This window comes from Patagioenas fasciata, chromosome 12 (genome assembly GCF_037038585.1).
Source record: "Patagioenas fasciata isolate bPatFas1 chromosome 12, bPatFas1.hap1, whole genome shotgun sequence".
NCBI lineage: Eukaryota > Metazoa > Chordata > Aves > Columbiformes > Columbidae > Patagioenas > Patagioenas fasciata.
The window spans coordinates 25314559-25340335 of record NC_092531.1 but is presented as its reverse complement, the minus strand read 5'-3'; the positions used below and the strand labels follow the sequence as shown (position 1 = coordinate 25340335).

The following is a 25777-nucleotide window of genomic DNA, read 5'->3' as shown; positions in this document are numbered from 1 at the left end:
GGGTGAGCACAGGGCTCCGCGACACCGCCCCCGGTTCAACGCCAGCGCCGGGCGCCGCGGCGGTAGCGGCGCGGAGCGGAGCGGAGCGGGGCTGGTCCGCCCTGGTTCCGCAGGGCACACACGGACACCGCGGCCAGGAGGGGATCACAACACGTTTGTCTTTATCTCTGCACCTTCCCTCGCCAAACGTGACCAAAGCGATGCTGCAGGAGCATCCGTGCGGCCAGCATTGCTCCTCTGCGGGTCTGTATGGATGGGGCAGGTGTGACCATACGCTGGGACAGGTGTGACCCATACAATGTCACCCTTCTCACAGCTGGTGCACATCCTGCTGCTGCCTGCTCCGCGAAAAACGAGCTCCACAGAGCCAGCAGCCTTCAGTCACTCCCTTTCCTACTGAAGAAGAAAAAGTAATAGCTTGACAATAAACACAGTGGTCAACTTGAAGCAAGTCGGTACGCTATTAAAAAACAAACATGCAAACCCCAAACCACAACAAGAATACAGTACTTTAATCATCCAAAACTTGTACGGGGTTACAATCTGACAGCATATAGTGCTGATAGGCTAAAACACTCCATTCACGTTTCCTCAATGGAAATTTAAACTGAATACTTGCTCGTTTGTAGCTTACAAACAGTGTTACTCAAGCTGCAGAGAGAAGTAGGCTATTCCTTTAAAATATACCGGTAAACAGATATTTGCTTTGGAATATAGGTTAAATTTCCATGCTTAGCTTGGAACCAACAGAATCAACATTTGTAGTCAATTTGAGTTCTGCATTAAGCCTGCAAAATAATCAAGAAGAAAAAGGTATCACTTCTTTTGGAAAAAAGACCTTGTGCTTTTGGTAGCTGGTTATCAAAGTAATACCACTTCCACACTCAAAACTAAGAGTCAGACACAAGATCTCACTCCCCTTGCTAGCATTTCATCAGGGTCTTTGCTTGTTGAGACTGTTTGTGATTCCTGGCTACAGACTGAATCCCTTCATTTATCCCAAGAAAGAACTGTAGGCACAAAAGTGATTGTTGTAACCGCTCCATGCAGTTCTCCATCCTTGAGGAGGAGATGACTGCCTAATCTTGTTAGATAATGATAAAATATATCGTCACAGAGTCACAATACGTGAACAGATTTCCATGGACATGCAGCCCTTCAACAAATGAAGGAAGATGTGACAGCCTGGTTTTTGACACAAAATGATTATGGTCCTCAGCAAATAAAAAAGTCAAGTACAGCTTTAGGCAACTCAGCACATGACATGTTTTGGCCACTTCTATACATCATGCCTATAAAAACATATTCAGTTGTGACTTAATGCATACTAAATAAGAACTCCAAAAACTAAAAAGTTCTTGAAAATTTACAAAAGCCAAAGCCAAAATAAGCCCTTTTTATTATTAGTCAGATCACTTCTAGTTGTTCTGAAGTTACAGGGTGCATAGCCTTTGGTTTTAACAGAATTGATCCTGACTATACTTTTCAGAGCACACATTTATTTGTAATTATAACAAAAGGCCAGTTTTGAAATAGGAAAAAATGCTTTTCCACAGGTATAAAGCAGCTATGTGCATCCTCATTGAAGGCACTGTCGTTGAAAATTCTCTGTACAGTTGCAGTAAAATTCCAAGTCAGCTGCAGAACAAAGTCTGTCTTTAAAGACCCAAACCAAGATTTGCAGCAAATTACAACACGGACACAATGTCAGAGAGCTGCTCTGTTAACTTCATGGGATATACAACCTGATGCAAAAATCTCAGTCCCATATGTTTTGTATACATAAAATGCTGACCATATGACGATCCTTTGATAAAAACAGTTGTCAGTTGTGTTCTGTGTCACTCTAAGTATAGCCAAGCAGTCCCTTAGAACGTTTTTGTGAGCTTATGATCTCATGGCGACATTGACCAAGTGAGGACAGGACAGTCCGAACAGACCTACACCAAAAAGCCTCTAGGTATTATCTCAGGGAAGTCTACTGTGATTACGTACAGAAGTTGAAGTGATTCTTGTTGCCTTATTAGTTTGCTGAGATATAGAACTTTACGTACTTTAATAATGGCTACGCCACACAGATTGACACTGCCTGTTGGTTAATTTCTGCACGCCCTGTAGTGCTGGAGCATCAAGACGTAAGCAGAACAGGAAAATCCTTTCTTAAAAGTGTTACCTCATTGCTTTATTAAAAAATGATAGATTTATATGACGTACTAATAGCTTAATGCAACAGCTTAAAAAAAAGGATTTTTTCCATTTGCCAGCAACTTAAGACACTGGTTTTACTGGTTTCTCCTGTACAGAACCATGCAGATTTTAACAAATGTCCACTACTTCTAGAGAAATTCATATTTATGAATGTAGATAAGGATTTTTAAGCAAAGAATACCAACTAAACAATGCTGGTCGAATCAGTCCTGAAAACACATCCAGTTTAGATACAGGGCGGCAAGACAAGGTTATGGGACGTTTGGAAAAAGACTCTAAGGATTTAGGCGTAATAGAAAAGGTGTCATTTTTGAAGTTCCTGCTTTGTTTTCCTTTTTGCAAGGCTTCCCCTTTTTTGTTGGTGCTTCAGATCTCTTGGGAGAAGCCCTTAGCCAATTTATTTTCATCTGGTTAAAAGGGATGTTGTTAAACTTAATCACAGTCTCAAGAACTAATGTAAAATGAGAAAGTAAACCCACAGATAAAGCTGTTAAAGAGTTCTCTTCAGTGCATGTGAACAAGGCTGAACAGCTCTACTCTCCGACTGTTGTGTGAAGAATCCCTTATCACTAACACATTGTTTTCAAGAATATACACACCCCTCAACACAAATAAGCACCCCCAGATTTTCTAACAAACATTTCAATTGGGTCATTATCTGCCCAATGATCTTCAATGTTCCATTCTTTGACTACAGACAATTAAACCATTGATTTGGAATTACAATTTTAGTAGCAAGCACAGCTGGAGTCTTGAAATACAAAAAAGTTCATAAAAAAACCCGATCAAAAACTATGGTACAGAGACTGGTGCAGTTACTGGGTCTCAATCTGAAAAATGCGATGCATACCAGCAGATTATTCATTTAGCTTTGCTTTAAAAGGAACGGGGTTTCCAGTCTTTTCCCTTCTAACCCAGGCAAACGCTCCGAGGTTGCCGAAGCCCGCGGTGACCGGCGCGCCTTGGCGACCCTTGGAACCTCCGCACGTCTGACAAGATGCACTAATTGTCTCCTTCCACCCTTCTCTTGCGAACTGGGACAAGGGAGAGGAAAGAACAAGTTTTACTATTTTAGCATTGTAACTACTTTTTATATTTCCACAACATCACCACAAAGTTTCACAACTACAACTTAAGGTAATCGACACTTAATATTATCCATCAGTTTAAGGTTATGCTTTAGTAGTGCTTATTGTATTATTCATGAACAGCTTCAAAGGTTTGTGAAGAGATACTCGCGGGAAACATTAATCATTTGCTGTTTGATTAGCAGATTTAGCCAGTACTCGGTTTTTACGTTGCTGGTTTCTCGTGGTGGAGAATTAAGTTTACATGCTTCAAAAGAAACAGCACAAGAGTTTCATAGTATATCTAATACTATTTATACACTTGGCCAAAAATCATGTTACGTTCAATAGCCTAAAATGTTACATCCATCAATCAAAACACATTAATCGGTCAGAAAATGCAAAAGCAACAAAAATTTGTTAATTAAATCACTAAAGCTCCCATGCTGTTTAGACTCAAGAATACGCAAGATGGCCTGAATGACTGGAGTTTTGCTGGGTATTTCCAGTACTTTGGGAGCAGCACACAGACTCCTCCCCACTGGAATCCAGAGCAGTGAGCCAAGTCACGCGTACCTGCTCCCATCAGATCCCAAGATCCCAAGCAGGTGGGAGAATTTCCACCCCTAGGCTTCTCCAGCCATGCAGTGAAAAGGAACGGTGCGGTTTCAGCCACAGGGAAGCAGTACAGCACAGTATCAACAGGGGACAAAGAAGATGTAGACTGGGTTTTTTTAAAAGAAACGTACAAAGACAGCAATGAGAGACTTTGAATATCTGTTTTCCGTGCTCAATACCCAAGGGGGTATTCAGAGTAACCTGTCTCTGTAGCATCAGGGCTGGAGAGGTGAAAAGGTATTTGCAGAGACTTTTACTCGCATACTCCAGACTAAGAAAGCAAAGAAAAAGGCAAGATATCAACACAGAGTTCCAACGGTCAAACACTAAAATGAGAACTAGTGAAAAGAGAAACCTTAAGGGAAAGCAGAGAGACACCTGAAGCGTTATGATGGAAAGATAACTGATTTCCAGCCTGTTTTGAGACACAGTTCTGCAGTGCCCGAGCGCTCTACTCTGTCGCTCCCCCTCCATGTTTTGCAGAGCTGTTCTCCACCACTTTAGACTCGACCCAGGGAGGAAGCAGACCTTGAAACCAAATGCCAATTTCCTGTGTCATTCCTTCTAACGTACTCCTGACCTGCTACTACTAAACCGCTTGGCCCATTTTCACACTGGTGAGGCGTGTAATCCTTATCACATGGCATCTAGAGCCAAAAAGTTCAATTAAATGGAGTTTTAAAATGTAACTCTATTTAAATAGATGGACCCTTTTGTTGTAGTTGACATTTGACATCATTATGTAATTCCCATTCAAGTGCTTTATTATTAACCGATTTTCTGCTGGTCCCTTCAGTCAGAATTCTAACAGGTGAGCTCCGACAAAACCCACTGCAGCAAATACGGTGCTGCTGCTGCTCCCCGCTGCCTTTCAGAGGGGCAGGGAAGGGACCTGTGCGTGAACAGAACCATAAGGGAGAAACGGCCCCGTCCCAGCGCCTGCACAGGACAGTACGTTCGGTCCCCTTGCTCGAGCAATCCAAGTGCGGCTGGGCGTGCTGCACTGAAGAGGGCATCCTGCACCGCTCATTTCAAGTTCCGCTTTTAAAGGAAAAATGAGTCTTATCTGAATAAAACTGAATGGTCAAAGCTACTATTTTCCCTCTCTTTGCCGTAGCTCACATGGAGTTTGGATGTTCTAGACTGCGCTAAAAATCCTCAACTCATACACCTGGACACCCTGCAACAAAGTACAAGCAGCAGCAGGATAGGAGTAAAGCACAGAAGAAACCTGAAACTCATATTTTACTCTCCTGGTTATACCAACAGAGAAGCAGAAAAACCAGACACCTTTAAAACCTGTGCCACACATTCATTTATAGTCACTCTCCGGTGACAGATCTTACCCAAATCATTGTTTTTTGTGATAGCTGCAGCTGCCCTGGCTCGAGGTCCCTGTTGTGTGAAATGGTACCCAAACTTGAGGATGTTGGTGTTTTCTTCAAGCATCTTGGCAATTTCTACTTCTGCAAGTGTGCCCAGCTGGTGCCTCTGTTAACAGGTACACAAACACAACAGAGCTTGCGGAGAGCACAACACTCCCGTCATATCGCTCAATAAACATTTAGCTTCATTTTGATTAATCTAGAAGGCAGAAGGTCGTAAAATACGTTAGCGCGCTTTAAAGCACGAGCAAGCACAGAAGTGACCAGGAATCACCTTCAACTGGATGCTTCTGAGAAAACCATTCATGGGGTTAAGGTATTTAAAAGTAAAATAGTTTTGAAAGTTTATCACGTGCCTTCTGAAAATACTCAGTCAACTAGACCAGTTTGAATGACAACATCACCACCACCACCTCACTCACCTGATTATCAATCTTGATCTCTGTCAGTGTTTCATTGTCTTTCAGTGCGTCGACCAGTGCCAAAATTCCAACTCCAGTGATGAAGTTTGACTCGATGTTTAAACTTTTTAACGATGTGTTTACTCTCAGCATATCTGCAAGAGCCTTTGAATGCAAGAAAGCATCAGTACACTTCGGAATTTTGCTACAGTTCATCATCGGACACAGCGATAACCATTTCCACTAGGTAGTTCAATAGGAGGAAACAAGTTCACAGATGCATACTGTAAATTTGCAAGTTTTCAGTTATTATTTGAGACTAAAGTGAGTCTTCAACCAAGCATTAATTACATTCCCTTTTTCTTTTCTAGTATCTAATCAAGAAAATGTCTCATTACAAACTAAACAGCCACACAGAATACAAACAGTGTGAAATTAGCATATTGGACCAATTCCATTTTGTGAGCCTCCTCAGCATGCAGTGAGTAACGCAAGCTGCTAAGTGACGGCCAGAGAAAGGGCATCAGTCAACTGAAAGGAGAATTAGACGTGGTCAATTTGTAAGCAGGAGATCTGACTCTCAACCCGCTTTGGTAGGAAGCCGTACAATTCAAAGCTCCTATAGGAAAGGCATACACCTGATCTTACTTCTGAGACAATAAGAAAACAACTGGGAACTGCTGAGATTCACTACCATAAAATCCACAGCCTTTAATATTTTTTGTATCAAGTCACAATGGAAAAAAAAAAACCACACAACAAAACCACACCTGAGATAATGAACATTTAGGGATTATTATTATGCTTTGGTTCTGCTGAAAAGGAACTTTTTAATTGACTCCAAACAAAGCTTTGAAAGATTCATTTGTTCATTTAATGGAGTGTTTAAAACTACTTTTCTTTCTAATTGGAAATAAAAACAAATGCAAAGGATCGTCCTGGCACAACAGTTCATGCTGTTTCCTTACCTCTATTTTTGCACGTAATTAAGTTACTACTTTTGATTCAACATAGGAAAAAACAAGACCAGATGATAAACACTTAGGTTTGAATTGTATCAAACTAGACACCTTGACTAATATTATGCTTCAATGCCATTGCTGTAAACCAATCTTTGGCAGCAGAGAGTCCCAAGAAACAGGTATTTTACAACTGTTCAACTAAAACTCTGCTTAGTTGACAAATATTACGTGCTTTTTCAGTCTTCAAATGTGCCTTTTTTTAATAATTTTGACGATGCTATTGGCTCATGGAATGAACATCAAGAACTAAACAATCAGGGAAGAAGGAAAACCGGAAGGAGGTTATCAAAATGAAAAATCGGGGCGAAGGGACTGGAAAAAAGAATTCTCACTCACCTCATCCATCTGACACACTGCTGTGTATTACACAACTAGTTGTCATTTACTAACTCGGACACAACACATCTTGTTAAACAAAACACTTCACAGTGTGGTGGAATTTAGTCATTTTCGTCCCCAGATACTTAGCTGGGATTCAGCTGAGCCCGTGTTCCCATCACCGCCGTACTCACCACGGCCACGGGGTCGTTGCTGCGGGTGGCGGCCAGGCTGAAGCTCTTCACCTGCGTGTTGGTTTCTAAGGCTTTTGCAAATTCTTTCAGCGTTGGAATCGGGATGTACTTGAATTAAAAACAGCGTTTCACTCTCTTAAGATAGACAGGTTTATCCCCCCTCTCCCAGCTTCTTCCATCACCTTCTTATCATTACAGCAAAGCCTACTATAATAGTAACTATCGCTGGTCTCCCGCAGGCTCTCAGTAAAGGCCTATATGTGTAGCAAAGCTATACGTGAGATGCAATGGCTATTGGAGACAGCAATTCTATAAAGCAAAGTCATCTTTACCACACTGATGCCATTGTCACCGTAGAAGTGTTATAAAGTACTTAGCCGACTTGGAACTGCTATCGAGCAAAATTTACATGAATCAAACCTTCTGCTAACAGCATCAAATTCACCTTTCACAAAGATACGATTTAGAGTTTTAAACTGGTGAAACCATTAGCATTTCATCGTCTGTGTTCTGTTAAGAGTAATTCCAGAATTTGCCAGTTTATAGTTTGATAATTTCTACAGTGTAGTGTAAAAGAATTAATTTTACATAATTAAAGTAGCAAATTTCTTCGTTTGTTATATCAGCAATGTTGTTCTGTTGCCTTTTTAGGCATTTATTTTTCTTCTATTGTCCAATATTCCTAACCATGTTGTATTTCCTTCCCTTGGCAAGGGTAAGGAACAGCGCAGGCAGGCGGGGAGCCCGCGGCCCGTCCCCGTGCGTCAGGGCGGCTGCAGCTCTGTTCCCTCTCACTCCAACACGCACAAGCATTGGTCAGGTTTAAAAACACCATGGTTACACTTCCGAGCAGAAGCTGCTCCAATTGCCAACAGCTCTTTCGTACAAGCATCAGGAGGACGTCAGGTACAAACAGTGCTGCGTTTGCAGCAGCCGTAAGCGAGAGCGCGTTGCTTCCCCAGGGACAAGGGATTCAAAGGAGAAGTCAGCTCCCGAGGGTGAGCTGCTGGAGCTGATTCAACTTGGCAGCCACAGAAATGTGGGCTGGCAGTAAGAAAAATCTAAGGCTTTTTAAATGCACATTTGGCAAAAGAAGCCAAGATGGCTTATTGGTTTAGCTCCAGGTTTCTGAGATTACACACACTGCAACATTTCGCAGAAAGGCTGCTGTACTTAAATAAGCCTATTGTGCTCTCTTACACAGTTTCACAGCTTAAAGTGCCGCCTACTAAGAAAAAGCAGCATATTTACCGCAGACTTCAGCTAATTACCTTAATGTTATTTAGATTAACTTCAACAAGGCAGGAATCGTTATCTTTAATCCTTTGCAGTGTCTCTTCCACATTGGTGGGATTCGGTGGTTCGTCAAAAACAGGCAACATTTTCTCACCTTTTACTATATCTGAAAACGCATTAAATTGTAATCAAACAGGTCACATACATTCAGTGTGAATAAGTGATACACATACCAAGTATTTACTTTATTTAAAGATCATTTCAGTCTTTACATCTCTCTCCCACCCAAAACGCACACCATCCTTTCCTGACCGTATTTTAATAAAAGTCGATTATTTTCCAAAGGTCCTCGCAGCCTTTCTACCTCCCTGGCACACCAGCTTCCTTCAGAAGGCACTTGGAAGTCGAATTACAAACACAAACTCGACACCTAAAAACCAACACTGATTTATCCCTCAAAAAGTGAATTAATCGCAGAATAGATTTCAGCGTGCACAGATATTTTAATTGCACTCTTGCCAAAACTCAATTGGCAATGCTATCGACATGCACATTTCGAATTGAAGACCGAATAGCCTATAAAGAATGCCAGTGCAACAGAAAATAGTAAATGCTGTCGTAAGTGTGCAGCACAAAGATCTCATTCGCCCAGCCCTGGCGTACACACTTACTCGAGAAGCTGTCTCTGTCGATCCCGTTACTGCTTCCCACCACATCACAGAACTGATTGTTTGTTATCAAGTTGGACATTCCCAGTATGGCTGTACAAGGAAAACAAGAAAAGAAACGTTACTGTTCCTGCATAACTCAGCTCAGAAGCAGGGTTCCTTTAAATAATTACTGATGTTTGTAGCAGACCCGGTTATCAAACCAATAAGCCATTCTATCTCTTAATAATTTAAAGAAAAGTGGAAAAAATAAATTCATGATAGACTTTCAGTTGGTTTTCACATCTTAGAAAGAGTTGAGCTCACCAGGTTCACGCCAAGCTGAAAGTGCAGTTCAGTCACAAAATCCTTGACCGAAGCTTTAGGAACACAGGCACATGGCAACACGTTCCTGTACTCCAGAAAAAGCGGCAATGTACACAGCAAAACCAGCCCCTCTGAGGAATTCACTTAAAGCTTTTGAGTTTGAAAATCAAATATATTATGCAAGCCAAACTAATCTACCTTCCTATAAATTGCCACAAATCAACAAAGGTGATACATTATAACCAAATTGGTATACAACATGTTCTCGTTTCTATCACAACTACAACTTCCTATAGTCACGTTTCAGATAACAAATACACTACCACATTAATTATAGATCTCTCTTGTCTAAATATGCACCAGCCCATTCACACTTCGAACACACTAACCTGCAAGGTCACCTAATTCTGTGTCTGTGGCGCTGGTCAAGGCTTCCTCCAGCTCTGGATCCAGAGAGAACTTTTCCTCTGTGTACGACTGCACAGGCTTCTGCTTGGGGATAAAGATTTTCCCTGGAGAGAAGAGAGTGAGAAGTCTGATATTACTTTATATTACATAGCTACTTATCTTGAAACATTTCTGTACTTAAGGAATGCATATTAGAGAAAAGCACCAAGGAAAGAGGTTTCTTCTGGTTGTTCTTGGAAGCCAGAGATGAAGACAGACTGTAAGCAGGAACATAACACTACTTATTCCAAATTTTCAGGAGTCCGTGTCATGATTCCAATCTTATTTGTTCCTTGTAAGGTTTAGAAAGTAAAATATAATGTCAGTCACAAGCCAAGGTAACAGATTTCTCTGCCAACGACACTATTTTCTAAAATGATACTTAGAAAGGTCATGGAAGTTTCAATGGGAAAAGGAGCAGAAGTAATATCACATTCTGCACCAACAGTTTAGTTATTACAGATAGGTAACGGGAAAAGTTACTTTAGGAGAAACGCATTATAAATAGAGGTCTGTGTGATCAGCATAATTCCTGCATAGATCTTCAGCTAAAAAGTTAGGGTAAGAAATCGGAATATGAGAAAGGTATTGTAACAGTTATTCTGAAAGCAGTGTGGATTTGGCTGATTCAGAGTTGGACGATTCAGAACGTGGGAGGAAAGCGCTGCTTGGGTTCGGGACAAATTCATGGGACAAAGAAAAGTTCCAGTAGTGCCTGAGAGAACAAACCCGATGCATTTGAAAGAAGTAACTAACACGTAGAAAATGGCAAATCTAATCTTAGGAGTCACTCAAACTTTTCAGACTTTCCAAGTTGCCTGAGTCCCCAGCAGACAGAGCTGTGGGAAGGGGCTGGGTTCCACCTTCCTTTAGTTAATTCCCCGGGTTAATCATCTTCCTGTGATGCCTCGGCGCTAATTCAGGAACCTGCTCTCTTCCATATTCACAGCTAAACGCATTTCCACACACAAACCATCCCAGCTCATCCCGGTTACGCGATGACAACCACCGTGCACCAGAATCACAACAGCTGGGCAGAACCCAGAAGCCCAAGATCTTTTTGTACCTCGTGCTGCATACAAGTGTATCTTGTTATATGTTTGGACTAAGTCTAGCATTTTTAAATACCTTCCAACGACAAGAAGCTTTACGGGGATGTTTCAGTTTAATTTCTGGGAAATTCTGACAAATTGGCTTTGGTTTCCCCACTTGTGGGAGGCGATGCCTGAAGTCGGCTGCTCTGCCCCACAGCGGACACGGGTACAAGGGATCCCAGCCACCTTTTCTCTCTCTCCAAATCCCCACCCCAAATTAAAAAGAAAATGAACTACAAACTGTTGTAAAGGAAGTTAATGCGTTACCACTAGCACAGACTTCAAAGAAGTGATCAGGTTTTTCTGTAACAGCACAGTCTGATGACCAAGATCTGTTGATAGCAACGCAGTATTTTTGTTCCTGGGTTGCTGTCTCTTTGGAAAGTTGTATAAATGGTCATTATCCATATTTAGAAGCAGAAAATAAATCTCCTTACGTAACAGTACTGGCTGCAAACAGTGGCTGGAAGCAGCTGACAGGCATTACCACCCATACCTCGGGTTTGATGGACGGTACAAAACAAACTACGTTTGTGATGCAAATAAAAACTTCATAAATGGAAGGCTTAGGTAGTAAATGTTTAAGATTATTTTGATACAATTGATACAGTACATTTCTACCCCCATTTTATTTTACAAACATCACTTATTGGGGAGAGAATAACTTTCAACTTCAACTGTAGTTTTCAGAAGAGAATGTTTGGCGGGGTTTCCATTGACCCATGAACTACTCTGAACAGCATACATGTGATGTAAAGCCGCTTGATGTTTGCGCTGTTTGCCCCTCAGTGATACAGACCGGGGAAAAAGTGAGGGTGTCAGAGCAGGCGGAAGGAGAGGGAAGGTGTGATGGAGCCTTCGTTCACATCATCCCATCTGCACCAGCAGCAGGGAGTGAGCAGGAGAAGGCAACTGATCTCAAGCAAAAGCAATTTCATAAAAAAGCATTTTAATTTAGATCAGCCTCCTGTCTGGTTCATCACGCAGAACCCACAAAAAAACTCTACTTTTCCTGATGTTGTTTTAAGTAATTCTTAAATTCGTAGGTTGGGAACTTCTGGTTCTAAACATTTGCTTCCTCAAAGTGAGACTAAACTGATCCGTACATGCCTGACTCCAGCTCTAGTCACATGAACTGGGTCCGGAGCAGTTTTTGTTATAAAACAGGTCACACCCTTGTGTATATAATGGCTGATTCACTGGCTTCACCTCATCCTAGCCCAGAGTTCAGAGGTTTACAATTTCCCTGTTTCTAGTATTGAAGTCACTTCAAGCAGGGTAAGACCCCTGTGTCTCTGAGGACAATGATTTAACTCGAGGGCCGCTGCCAAGGCAGTTTGGCAATTCTCTCCCTCCTTTCCTCATGTAAGCTTTCAAACAAAGAAACAAAAAAAAAAAGGCCTCCACATGTGTGCAGCCCATGAAATGAGAAGCTTTCCTGGCCCTCAAGTGGAACGTTTCCAAATAGCAGGGATTTAATCCCACGAAGGAACACGACATCGTCCTTCTCAGCCAACAAGAACACCGCAAAGATCAAGCAATACAACATGAAAAGGCAAATTTCGGAGGAGGTCACATCATTTCTGTAATAACGATATCTTCAGGCTGCCGGTGCCTTTAGCTAACGTGTTAAATGGGGTAAACCCCAGGATTAGTTCACGGGTTTTGTTCGCAACAGAATGAACTCCCAGCCCCAAGCCGCAGGCGGTCGGGTTGCTCAGAAGGCAGAAAGGCTGGCGCTGCCTGTTGAGGCGCCCCAGACGCTTCATACGGAACCAGAGCAGCCAGGGGGACCGAAGCCTTGCAGCAGCCAGCTCTGTTCAGCCTGGCCGTGCACAGCACCGTTCTCACACAGCCCTGCCCCATGCCAGGAGGCAGCAAGTGACCCTGACATGTAGATCAGAACGCCTACAATCTCCGTGGCAGTAGTCTCTTTGCAGAGAAGGAATCCAGTGTCACTGAGGACAATTGCACACAAGCTCATCTCATTAGGGACTTTATGAAGAACAGCAAGCGACACCTGATACATTCATCAGTCCAGAAATTGATATAATCCACAATTCATCAGCCGCCAATTCTTACCCTGTGACAGACTTGGCTTCATCAATTCACTTGTAAGCACAAGTTAATTCTAATTTTTTTAATTCATCTTACAAGCAACTTCCTCAGTGTCTTACTGTAGGAACAGCACTGTTATTTGTTATCTGATAACAGAGCACACAGGAGTGAGTTAGAAAACTGTTTTACATTAAGGCCGGAGCACCACGTTATTTTGTTCAGTGGTGTTGTATGGAGAACGTCAATTGGACAAGTTGTTTCTCCAAAGCTCCTGCAGGATATCAGCGCCATTCTACAACATGCAGCACACTTCCTTTAAAGAGCAGTGAGCGAAGGGCAAACAGAGAACACAGCGCCCCAAATCCGCTGGGCCGGGAGCAAGAGGTGACCTACAGCAACAGCCGAGCAGGGCACCCACAGAGCCCCGGCCAGGCGACTGCAGCTCCGCCTGACTCTGTTTTATGGGTGACACAGCAGAGGGGAAGGCAGAAAACAAAACAGACCACAGACGTTTAAATGCAAATCTACACAGAACACACACGCTCCACAGGAACACAGCGCAGAGGGAGGGTTGGAAGAGAAAGCCACGACCAGGAGAGCGCAAAGGCTGGAGCTGCAGAGCTTGGTTTACATAAGATTTGCCTTGCACTATACAGCACAAAGTGCGTTACTGATATATGTTTTATGTCAGGTGTAATAATTCTCATCTTTTGCTGTACCAAGAGAACTGGTCAGATGTGTGGAACACGCTCGAGGGTGACGGATTCCCACGCTGAAGCCTCTCTTCACGCTTCAGCTGCGGGATCCTTCCCCTTGCAGCGCGCCCTGTGAAACCTCCACGACACGCTGACATACACAGGTTGAGACAAAGCTGGTTTTGTTGGAATTATTACCACATTGCCCTGATGGATCTCCTGAACAATGGCTTACTGTATGGTCCAACGCTTAATTGGAACAGAATGTGACTTAAGTCATTAAATCATGTTTAAAAACAAAGTATCTCTTTAAGGGTACTTTTCGAAACAAAATCAGGCACTGGAAAAATGCGATAGAATATAATTTAGGGATTGTTGAAGGGCACTTTTCTTTAGCGCTGTTCCTCTCTCTACATCACGATACTTTCCATTATTTCAGATCTTCCATATTTCATAGCACACAGCAAAAAAAAAACCCCAAAAGTTCCAAAGGTTGGGAGAAATCACATCATCTGTCAGTGAAAGAGACGCAACACTGTTCTAATAACACGTCACCCCAAAATGTGGTACTTTGGACAACTGGAAGGAAAGATGCGCCTTTCCACTGCAGGAGGGAAATAAGATTACTAGAATCAGTAGCATGGCAGGGTGTTTAAAATTAACCCAGGGTAAGCTGCTTGGATAAACCAGCGCGCTAAACCGCCCCACAGGACGCCCGTTCTACTGAAATAGGAAAGAGAAAGGACGATAGATTTTTTTCCCCTTCTTACTCAATTAAATGAATAATTAGACAAAGAGCAACGAGACCAGCTAAGCACACAGAGGTGTTTTAGCAAAACCTGCCCCACAAAAACGGCACCCAGAAAAATAGCTGCAATGCCAGTCCGTCTTTCTCCCCCAAAACCTCTAGATCTGAAGGTTTTCTTCTGAATTAACAGAATACTCAAGCAAGATTTTAACCTGTTCCATTCCAAAGTTGTTAGCGTTTCTCCATAGTACATTTATCTAGCCAGAGAGAAGAACTATAAGCCATAGTTGCGTGGTTTAATATTAATTAAAAGCACACTAGGATAAGAGCTACCTCTACATAAAACACACCCTACAAACATACTAACTTCTGCTCCATTCCATTTCCAAGTTTCGCACCTAGATAAAGATCACCATTTCTTGAATTACAATATCAAGTGACATGGGTTTGCCATTTTTGCGCAGAATGGCTGCGAACATGCAGCGAGTCAAAGCTGAACCATAACGTCTGCATGGGGGGAGAAGAAAAGGTTCCCCCTGGCCCCCTGTACAACGAGCTTGGCCTTTCTGTCTCCTTCTGCCCATCTAACACACCATGCATTTCCATCTTGAACATTTGCCTCACATTTTTAGTTTTAATGAAGCCACATTTCATTTTCATATTATTTTCTGTTCTTCTATGATAGTAAAATAAATGGTAGAGAAAGTTATTAAATAGCAACTTTTCTTTTTACGAGATACAGGAAATTGTACTAACTAAACTGGTATGACATTGCAACATCCAGACAATGAGTTCGTAATGCTTTCTTACATAAAGGAAATGACATTTGATCTTTCTTAACCAAGATCTGCAGTACAGCTGGACCCTTCTGTTTTTCTACGTTATTCTCACAGATTTTATCTACCCAAACAAATAGTTTCACCATGTATGTGTGTACGTAGGCTGACTTTAAATAACCCCCTATGTGAACGAGGCACTGGTACTCAGCAGCACAAGCAGTACTCACTAGAACAACCCCTTGCCCCCTGAAGGAGCGGAGAACAAGCTGGCTGGGCTGCGAGGGGTTCCCCAAACCAGCTGCGAGGCCCCAATCCACTCGAGCTCGATCACATTCAACCATCGGGCAGTCTCCAGCTTCCACCAGCAGATCCGTGGGGCAAGAGGCAGAGCAGGAGGAAAGAGCAGCACCCGGCACAGCCAAACCCGGGACCAACAGGCACCTCCCCATAAGGGCAGCGCTGCTATAGGCGCCTTTGACTGCCTTCCACATGCAGTACATCGCGACTAGATCCAAAACAGAGGTTTGAAATCCCAGGCTTTAATAACGTGTCCATGTATTGGGTCAGTGTTTCCATGGTTTTTAGACCACCAAACCATTGCCAGGCTTCAAAGCTCCTTGTGATGTCAACTGTGTAATTAGTAACAGTAACTACACAATTTTATTAAGCCTCTCAGTAAGGGTACTAGAAAGAAAACCTGATTGCGTACCCCACTTGTCTGGCCTTGTCAGCCTGCAATGTCTTTGCACACTATTGAGTAACTACCACAACATCATTCTACTGCTGTTTTTCTTTTCATTCAACACAGGATCACAAACGTTACTGTCTGTGCTCAGGACCACGGGGCATAAGCCACAGGCACAACAGCAGCGTTTGTTATTGACACAAATCAGGGGTAGCTCTCACTTGGAGGATACCATCCCCACCAGAACTTTGCAATCTTTGATAAAAGATTCCTCCTTTCCTTCCTGTGCTCCAGGCCAACAGCACAGCAGCTCAGCACCACAGAACGCTGGACAGGAAGCATCCCGCCTCCGCACAGGAGCACTCGTTCGGAAACACCACGAGTGGAAACGCTTACAGCTGCAGGTGCTTCAATAAACTTTGGTTCACAGCAGCTCTGGCTGGTCCACTCCAGAGATCTCATAACCCTACATCAGAAAGGGCGCTGTTACCTTTCTTTTCTCTCGTAAAAGGCACATAGTCTTCCCTGTCCTTGTGCTCAAGAGCCTGCTTCTCCAGATACGCCAGGAGTCGTTCCCTGTCGAAGGGACCCGAAGCCTTCTTAGCAGTCTGGTCTTTCTGTCGGAAGCCTGCAGGCAGAAGCGCGTTCTGCAAAACAAAGCGGAGCAAATGAGGACAGCACAGAAAGTCTGAGCAAACACCTGCTTAGTTTCATTTCCCTCTTTCTTCCCCCTGTCCTCACGGTTCAAAGTCGACACATCATCCTTTTTAGGCAATCTTTGATCTCTTGCCAACTTCCTTTTCTTGAGGCAGTTGAGGACACAAGGTAGTCTATTCTTTAGATACCAAGAATATGGTTAAGAACAGAGCACATTGCACTCTGAATAGGACTGGAGCAATTCTTTAAGTACAACAGCTCCCAGCACTTGACTTGCTAGTTACCTCACATTTCATCTCTAGAATGAACACCATTTAAACGAGTAGCAGTAGATAAAACTCAGCTATTTACAGTTCAGACATTCAGACTGCTTCCTCGATTGCTTACATCCACTGTTTTTAAGTCTCTAGGACAACTGCCTATACTATTGTCCGGCATTTATACAATTGCCCAGCATTTAACACAGGGTATTTCTACTTTTGACCTGACGCAAGGTGGGGTGGGTTTTTTCTGCTATCGTCAACATATTTCAGGTAAAGGGAAAAAACGGGAGGATATTAGTATGGAAAGAACAGAACATATAGAAATTCAGACTGTCACAAAACCCAACCAATCACTTTTGCTACTTCTCTTCAAAATGCCTATAAAACCAGAGTCAAAATATCAATATCTTGCAGATCATAATATTCATAAGTGATCCCTGAACATCAAGATTAAACTTAATCCTGGTATTGTTAGCAAGAACAGAGAATTAGGAGGTGAAAACACAGGTCTTGGACTCTGACATTAGTTGCAGTATCAGCAGAGGACATAACTCAGTTCTTCATAACAGAAAGCTAAAGTATTCCTTATTCAATACTCCATGCTGACATAACCATTCAGGAGCCGAGTAATTATTTGTGTCCTCTCTGCAAAGCCGGCACGAGGACAGGAATGGCTGTGGGCTGCAGGTACACGACCAGGACACTTCGGAAGAGCTCTGCACCCTCCCTCGCCCATCAACCCCAGCTCCAGAGGCAACAAAACACAAGCGGATGCCAAAGGGCTGTTTACCAGGCAGGACCGGGAACAGGGAAGTCAAACAGGCCTTTCTAAAGAAACTTTCTTCTCAAGAACGTGACTAAGAGCAATTTTTATTTATAAATAAATCCCAGAAGGCTCCTCCTGACAATCCCTTCTTCCATTTTCCTCTGCTGCGGTTGCACTCACATTGCAAACAGGAAATAAACAGTTGGAACATTATATACACATGTATATCTATAAATAAGATAATTAGCAGACTAGGAAAACACTCTGTCCAAAAGTATATTGTACAAGGCAAAAAAAAAATAATGTCAATTTATTTCAGACCGGTTTCTGAACAAATGAGAAAATAAAGCTTCTCCTGGCTAAAACCTACCTCAGGGTCAAGATCATCCAACACGGTTTCCAGTTGTTTCAGTTCTTCTTCCGACAGTTTGCCAAGAATTTCATCCTCATCGAGATCTTTGTACTTGTCCAAGTCCTTTCGAAACGGGAGCGTCATGACTCGGCCAGCAGCGGGGTGCTCAAACGCTTAAAAACCAACTCTTATTCTTAACCAGATCTATTAAAAAAAAATAAGAAGAATTAACCATAGCTGAGGTAAACACCCCAACTACAAAGCATCTTCAGCCCCCGAGTACCTCTGCGGGAGGAAAGCTGTTTCATCCAGTATTCGTTCCTATCTGTTACTCTACAACAAAGGGTGCTTGGAAGCTCTCTACACCACCTGCCCCTTCCTGCTCCACTGACACAGCTCCCATCCCGCCCTGCCCCTTTCCACCAGTAACTAAGCTGTATATATTATTCAGACAAATGCCAGTACGCACTTTTCTTGAACTCCAAGGCCACAATTCCCACCGAGCAGGGCCGGCTGTGGACCAGGAGGGGGAGATACCAACATGCCCACTATTTCTGAGTCCAGCTTAACACCACCGCTCTCTACAGACAGTGCAGGCAAAAGAAGAGTTAAGATGCTTTTGGTTTATTGTTGCTGCTGCTGTTCAAGGACGGTAAAGGAGAACTTCCCTACAAACAAGCTAATTGGTTATTACTGACTCATATCCCTGTATATTACCTACAGAGGGAACAAAGGAAGTTTCCCTCTGAGTTAATTATAGAACTGCCATTGAAGTAACATTCTGTTCTGTCCGAGCAAAATTATAATACCTTGATGAAAGGCTTAGGGAATACGGCTCACAAGTAGCAACACTCCCAACAATCCTGCTACCAAAAAAACACCCATATTAAAAATACAGAACAGACTGCATATCTGCTCACTTAATATTATACTTATTCTTGCTTCAAGTCAAGCACACACACAAAACAAGGGAACTAGAACGACACTGTGAGTGAGCAAGAGTTGTCGCCGTGTATTTGGGGAGCGAAAGCTGCATCCATGCCTTCAGGCTCATTCGGCTCCCTAACCCCTTTTGCTCTCCAGCAGCCCACATTCCAGTTCGAATGCTCACACCACATACATTAGCTGCATAACTTCAAACCTGTACTTCAAAACCAGATCGATTTAAAGTTATCATCTTTTAAGTAAAAGGAAATGAAGGGCCATATATAGATACTGTACCATGGAATCCCACTTTCAGGATTCCTTCACCTCGGTTGTTTCCATCCAGAAAGGTCTCCCTGGCTGCCACTGTTATCTATGGTGGGCGATATTTTAATTCAGAGACACCGAATGGATGTGAGCACATAAAGGTTCATTCAAGTCATTCTGTCAGGTTTACCTGTAAAGTAAATCGGGTTTTAAGAATTGCCTCTGCAAGAATGGTAAATTTTCAGTTCCTAGTAATGCCTATACCTGAACGAGGAGCACATTTACGGCTATTTTCAGCATGTCTGCTTTTAAACAATATTACTGGTAGCAGCACTAGACCTTACTTTTAAACCACAGTTTACATCGATAGGACATAATTACGAAGCTAAACTACCAACTTAGGTCAAGTTCGGGCACAACAAAAACCAGGAGGAAATGTCAGTTTTGTGGTCAAGTACATAAAAGAACGGTGGCTTCCTCTGAACCAAAACCAAACATGTTGGAACAGCTCGGACCTTTCGCAAGAGGCCAGAGAGCTGAGAATATCCGAGCTCAATGGCTGCAGAAGATGCAGAGAGCAGCACAGCTGTGCTTCTCAAAGCCGTGTTCTAGAAGTAACTCAAGGAGCGTCTCCATGGCCTGATGAGCCACCTCCTGCAGTTGTCACCGTCTCGTGACGTTTGTTTCTCCAGGTGCGCAAAGGCCGAAGGACAATTAGCAGGGAGCTGCAGCAGATGCCACTCGTGCATGCAAACCTCTCATTCCTAAAGCCTTAATGTCTGCCCTTCCTTATGGCTTAAGCCATTACACGCTATCATAAGGGAAAAACATTTCCTGCAGCTGATTACACAGCATTGTTTGTGACCAGGCTGCACAGCCTGAATCCTCCACCAGCGTGCTGCTATTTACCGCATTTCTGCATGTCCATTTGCATTCAAGTATTAAAGGTGTAGTTTTAATGGGTAATTACAAGGAGTAGAATAGTTAGCATACTGCAGAATAATGCTCCCCTTTCTCTGGAGGAGAGCAGCACTGCATAACCATACATTACATTCATGTAGGCTCTATTTCCTCTCCATGAATCGCTGTAAAACGCTGTCACCCAGAATGAATTACCTTTTACTTACTGCCTTGGTGTGTTTTACATTGGAAAACTACTCATCCTTCATAACACATTAATTAATGCTCAGGTCATAGCCCTTGATTCTTACTTGTTTCTATAATATGATCAACGTAGCCACTTCAAATCCCGAGCTACAGTGTTCATACACACACACAAATGTGAAAAACAGAGCAGCAGAGCGAAAGAAACCCTCACTGTTCCTGTAACCGACTCTTCACTCGAGCAAGACACAGAAAATCACATGCAGTCTGGCAAATTGAAAATATGTCCACAACTCCAAATACCTACCGATCAAAAGGATTTTTTAAAATGTGAAAGCATATTTAACTTGAGACGCCCTTAAAGAATTATGATGGTAGCACTGATTAGCATGTCTGTGCTACACAGAGATTGCTTGGTAATGACTTTCGGAAACATTCCCTACTAAAGAAACCACAGCATATGATTCCATACATGACACTCGTATATAATGTACTAAAACTCAGGTTTTAAAACACAGTATCAGGAATTGCCATTGCCTAAAAAAGGCACAAAGGCCAGCTGAAGCCCTATCTAATCAAGCGAGCCCTTTCAGCTCCCATTAAACACCCCTGGTACCCTATTTGCTTTCCATCACTCCCCAGAGCAGTGCAGCATAGGCAACGATAGGTGTGCAACAAATGGCAAGTTTTTAGGAATACTTGTTTGGAGTCTGAATATCTGTGGCACATCTAACTGCGAAATCATGGGCAAAACTGTAACCATCCGTTTTGGCTTGGCAAATACTTTTCACTTCTTTGATGAGCAGAGATCGTTTTCTTCTAAGTATCCTTCTTAGCTTTACCATGAAAACATTACATACGTTAGAAGTCAAAGGGGTTAATATTCTTTTCTCAGGTACATAACTATAAGATAAAGTAAGTTTTTCACTCTAGCAACTTAATAATCTCATTAAAAAAACATTCAGGGAAGTGGAAACAAAGCCATCACTTCAATCAATCAAATTCCAGTTCTCCGTTGGTTACTCAGAAGGGCAGTTGGAAATCAGCGCTGAGGATATTCTGCTGGACATCACAGAAACAGAAATCTTGCCATTACTCCTTTACCTGAGAAAGGAACAAACGACTAAGAAAGCAGAAGACAGCAGTAACTTTACTTCAGGGTATTTAGCATTTACCTGAATCATCCCCTAAAAGACTGTCAAGCAGCTTTCACAAACCTCTTCTCTACAATTTATTATACTTTAGTTTTCTCTTCTCTGAAAGTGTATTTTTAAAAACCAAAATACTCAAAAAACGGCTATTTTTCAATTCTCTTTCCAAAAGAAATTTCTATGATACTTCAGAATACAATTTCTTGGGACTGTAACAGGAGTAACTCTTGAGAGATATCTTGCCTACAGGAAACTACAGTTCTGTTAAAGTCCACTGTAAATGGTTTCCGTAACTGGGATTTTAAAATAGAAGTGACATCATGAAAAACAAACCGAGCCGGTTTTGGCCAGCACGTTCGCAGAGTTCACTTCACTCTCATTTGTTCCTTCGGAGGCTCCTTCCACCCAGCCTCTGGGTGAACCCGACCCGGCGCAGCGGGGTCTGGCGCAGGGGGCTCCGCAGGGCCGCCCGCATTCCTGCGCCAGCCAGGGCCCCCGCAGGAGCCAAAGCTCAGCGCTTCCCCAGGGAACCCCTACGATGGCAAGAATTTTATTTTCCAGCGTCCGAGATCATACAGAACTGTTTACGAAGAACGCGCTGCACTTGGAAGAGCCATCTTTATTTACCAAAGCTAGGAGAAAAATGAGTAAATATAAATATTATCGCAAGCCCAGCAGGTTCCTTAGGATGTTTTTGTAATGCCTTACGGTAACTCTGAACAGCTCAATGCTGCTTTTCTTAGCAGACAGCTCTCAAAAACACACCTAAACCTTCCAAATCTCCTGCCTGGGGTAGGGTACTGGAACCAGGTTCTCCAGCCCGGGGAACCAGCAGCCATCCCCTGGTCTGAGACCCAGCAGCCATCTCCCGGCCCAAGGAACCAGCACGGAACCAGCAGCCACCCCCAGCCCAGGGAACCAGTATGGAACCAGCAGCCACCCCCTTGCCCAGGGAACCAGCACGGAACCAGCAGCCATCCCCCGGCCCAGGGAACCAGTATGGAACCAGCAGCCATCCCCCGGCCCAAGGAACCAGCATGGAACCAGCAGCCATCCCCCGGCTCAAGGAACCAGCACGGAACCAGCAGCCACCCCCAGCCCAGGGAACCAGTATGGAACCAGCAGCCATCCCCCGGCCCAAGGAACCAGTATGGAACCAGCAGCCATCCCCCGGCCCAGGGAACCAGCATGGAACCAGCAGCCATCTCCCGGCCCAAGGAACCAGCACGGAACCAGCAGCCACCTCCAGCCCAGGGAACCAGTATGGAACCAGCAGCCATCCCCCGGCCCAAGGAACCAGTATGGAACCAGCAGCCATCCCCCAGCCCAGGGAACCAGCATGGAACCAGCAGCCATCCCCCAGCCCAGGGAACCAGCATGGAACCAGCAGCCATCTCCCAGCCCAAGGAACCAGCACGGAACCAGCAGCCACCCCCAGCCCAGGGAACCAGTATGGAACCAGCAGCCATGCCCCGGCCCAGGGAACCAGCATGGAACCAGCAGCCATCCCCCAGCCCAGGGAACCAGTATGGAACCAGCAGCCATCCCCTGGCCCAGGGAACCAGTATGGAACCAGCAGCCATCCCCCAGCCCAGGGAACCAGTATGGAACCAGCAGCCATCCCCCAGCCCAGGGAACCAGTATGGAACCAGCAGCCATGCCCCGGCCCAGGGAACCAGCATGGAACCAGCAGCCATCCCCCAGCCCAGGGAACCAGTATGGAACCAGCAGCCATCCCCTGGCCCAGGGAACCAGTATGGAACCAGCAGCCATCCCCTGGCCCAGGGAACCAGTATGGAACCAGCAGCCATCCCCCAGCCCAGGGAACCAGTATGGAACCAGCAGCCATGCCCCGGCCCAGGGAACCAGCATGGAACCAGCAGCCATCACCCAGCCCAGGGAACCAGTATGGAACCAGCAGCCATCCCCCAGCCCAGGGAATCAGCACGGAACCAGCAGCCATCACCCAGCCCAGGGAACCAGTATGGAACCAGCAGCCATCCCCTGGCCCAGGGAACCAGTATGGAACCAGCAGCCATCCCCCGGCCCAAGCTGTGCAGTGCCAGCAGGTGGCAGCTCATCTTTGCCCAAGGTTTTTAGTCAGGGTAAATTATGTTTTCAGCCAGTATGGAATAGCTATTCTGGGCCGTATTTCCCACAAAAGCAAGCCCGATGCTTCATTCTGTTCAAAGAAACAATCCACTAACTTTTATACAGGGCAAACTGAGCTTCCCCAACGTCACAGTGGTCCATACGGTGACCTGGGAAGTGGAAGGGGACAGAAAGCTACTGCAGAGTAACTACACAGAGCATGAGGATTCCCCTGTGATGAAGGAAATTGGAACACACCTGTACTTCCAGTTCCTGCCAGCTTCTCTGTATCAGAGGGCACCGGGAGCCACACGCACCCCACTTAACGCTTTGATACGTCCTGTACACAGCCGCACAGAACCAGGACACTGCTATTTCGCGGGCAGCGTGCTCTGATGGCTAAGCTGCCAAGCTGGCATTGTCCCATTAAAACCCACTCCTGTGTGCCTGCTCTTGAAAACCAGTCATGCACACCGCAGGGCTGTACGGACGTACCCGTGGAGCCCAGGAGCCCCGACACACACGGTGACAGGCCGGACACACACGGTGACAGGCCGGACACACACGGTGACAGGCCGGACACACACGGTGACAGGCTGCATGGGGCACGAAGCAGCAGCCTGGGCAGCACAGCAGGTGGCATTTCAGCACACCCATCTCCACCACACTGCCAGGTGTGCTCAAACTGGCTGTAGGGCTGCTGTTGTGAGCCCAAACAAATACCAGGCTGAGATAAGCTAAAAATCCCAGTTACTGCAGGCCCTGAGAAGTCCCTCTGGCAGTGATGGCCACTCCAGCTGCCCACTCCGTCTCCCAGCACTCAGGGCAGCATCGCTGCATTGGGGGTGACTGAGCCACCAGGATGAGGGGTGTTTTGGCACCATTTTTTCTTAGACAACACCTGGATTTCCTCAATGGAGTTGCGCTGAAGGTGGACATCGATACACAGGATCTCCTCCTAGAGGAACTGCCTGAAGGTGTTTCAGCCAGAAAGAAACACCGGATTCAAACTATTTGAACGTTTATATAAATGTTTATAGAAATGTTCGGACAGTTTGCATCTTATGTTTCTTTTTGTAGCTTTTTTGTTTTTTTCAGTAACAGATACAAATATCTGAATGTTTACAGAAATGTTTATAGAGACATTCAGATATTTGTATCTGTTAAAAAAAGTGACGAAACTTACAAGCCTTGTAGAAGACATTCACTTGATTTCCATTATGTTACTTAGGGAAGACTTCTGTGTCCTAATCAATTTCAGGTTCTTCCTTATGTCACTGGCTGTCTTTCAAACTCTGTACACCTGACACAGCAAAACATTCGTCTCGGGGATACATTCAATATATTAAAGCAAATTTAAAGCATGCAGCAACCTCTTCACAACAGCACTTCAACACAACTTGCGCCTACCCACAAAGAAACAGGCAGGTAGCTTGCAGAGGCTTATGCTGAAAGCTTGTGTGCAGTGTTCTCAGAAATACAGACGAGCGGGTGTGCAGACGCGCACGGAGCCCCGGCCCCCGGGGCACAGAACCCCCGGCCCCCGGCGCTCCCCGGGACACGGAGCCCCCGGCCCCCGGCCGCTCCCCGCGGGAGCCCGAACCCTCCGGGCCGCGGGCGCACCGGAAAAGCTTCTTCCCTCATTAAGTGTCATTAACGTGCGCGCTTCATGAGTTATAGAAAACATACACAGCAAGTTGAAAGAATTATGCTAACCAGATCCACAGGCAAAGTGTTTAAAGTCACAGTTTTCGGGTTTCCCAGCCAAGCCGGGGCTGGTAACCGATGGCCTCTGCCCGAGGCCCCGGCAGCCCCGCCGGCTCCTCTCAGCCCCCCGAGTCCCCGGTGCCCGGGCCACTGCCGGGGAGCCCATTTCCCAGGGCAAACACGGAACCCCGCCCTGCGCCCTTCAGCCGCGCACTAAGGAAGCTCCGACCGTGTCGCCCCGGAAAACCAGCCGAGGTTTCGGGCCCCCCCCGGTGAGCCGCTGGGCCCCGGGCCGGGCGGGCGCCGACCCAGCCCGTTCTCCTTCCTCCTCCCACCGCGCTGTGGCAGCGGCCACAGGGCTGCGCCCGCCGCCGCCCACCCCGCCATGTCCTCCCCGGCACCCCCGCACCGCTGCAGCGGTCGCGACCACGCTCCGGCCACAGCCCCGGCCCGCGGCCGCTCCGCACTCACCCGGGCGGCAGCGCCCCAGCTCCCTCACCGCCACAGCTCCAGCTCCAGCTCCAGCTCCCTCACCGCCACGGAGCCGCGCCTGCGCGCCCCGGAGC

General features: G+C 45.1%; 1 protein-coding gene across 4 annotated transcripts; it reads right to left on the bottom strand.

Moving 5' to 3' along the window:
* Nucleotides 1–491: 491 nt before the first annotated feature.
* LOC136106686 (tropomodulin-3-like) lies at nucleotides 492–25769 on the bottom strand. 4 transcript variants are annotated; one of them, XR_011741140.1, is made up of 11 exons: nucleotides 25683–25769; nucleotides 17986–18171; nucleotides 16420–16576; nucleotides 9813–9935; nucleotides 9121–9210; nucleotides 8485–8615; nucleotides 7214–7321; nucleotides 5701–5844; nucleotides 5240–5384; nucleotides 4025–4164; nucleotides 492–3242 (listed from the first exon to the last, which is right to left on the bottom strand). XR_011741140.1 is itself a non-coding variant. In XM_065847189.2 (10 exons), the coding sequence occupies exons 2-10, from the start codon at nucleotides 18109–18111 to the stop codon at nucleotides 3211–3213; spliced, it is 1056 nt and encodes a 351-aa protein (XP_065703261.2). In that variant the 5' UTR covers nucleotides 18112–18171; nucleotides 25683–25769; the 3' UTR covers nucleotides 492–3210. The 4 variants fall into 4 exon arrangements, 1 of the variants encoding a protein (XP_065703261.2); XR_011741142.1 differs by having other exon boundaries at nucleotides 25711–25729; XR_011741141.1 differs by lacking the exon at nucleotides 25683–25769 and adding an exon at nucleotides 19189–19267.
* Between the last annotated feature and the right edge of the window lie 8 nt (nucleotides 25770–25777).

Bases quoted from the DNA above. Each gene is read 5' to 3' on its own strand.
- LOC136106686 (XM_065847189.2), bottom strand. From the start codon at position 18,111: ATGACGCTCCCGTTTCGAAAGGACTTGGACAAGTACAAAGATCTCGAT. The intron at 7,322-8,484 runs GTAATTAGCTGA...TTTTAATTCAAG, and splicing joins TTAATCTAAATAACATTAAG to TACATCCCGATTCCAACGCT. The intron at 5,845-7,213 runs GTGAGTACGGCG...TTGCATTCAAAG, and splicing joins GCAACGACCCCGTGGCCGTG to GCTCTTGCAGATATGCTGAG.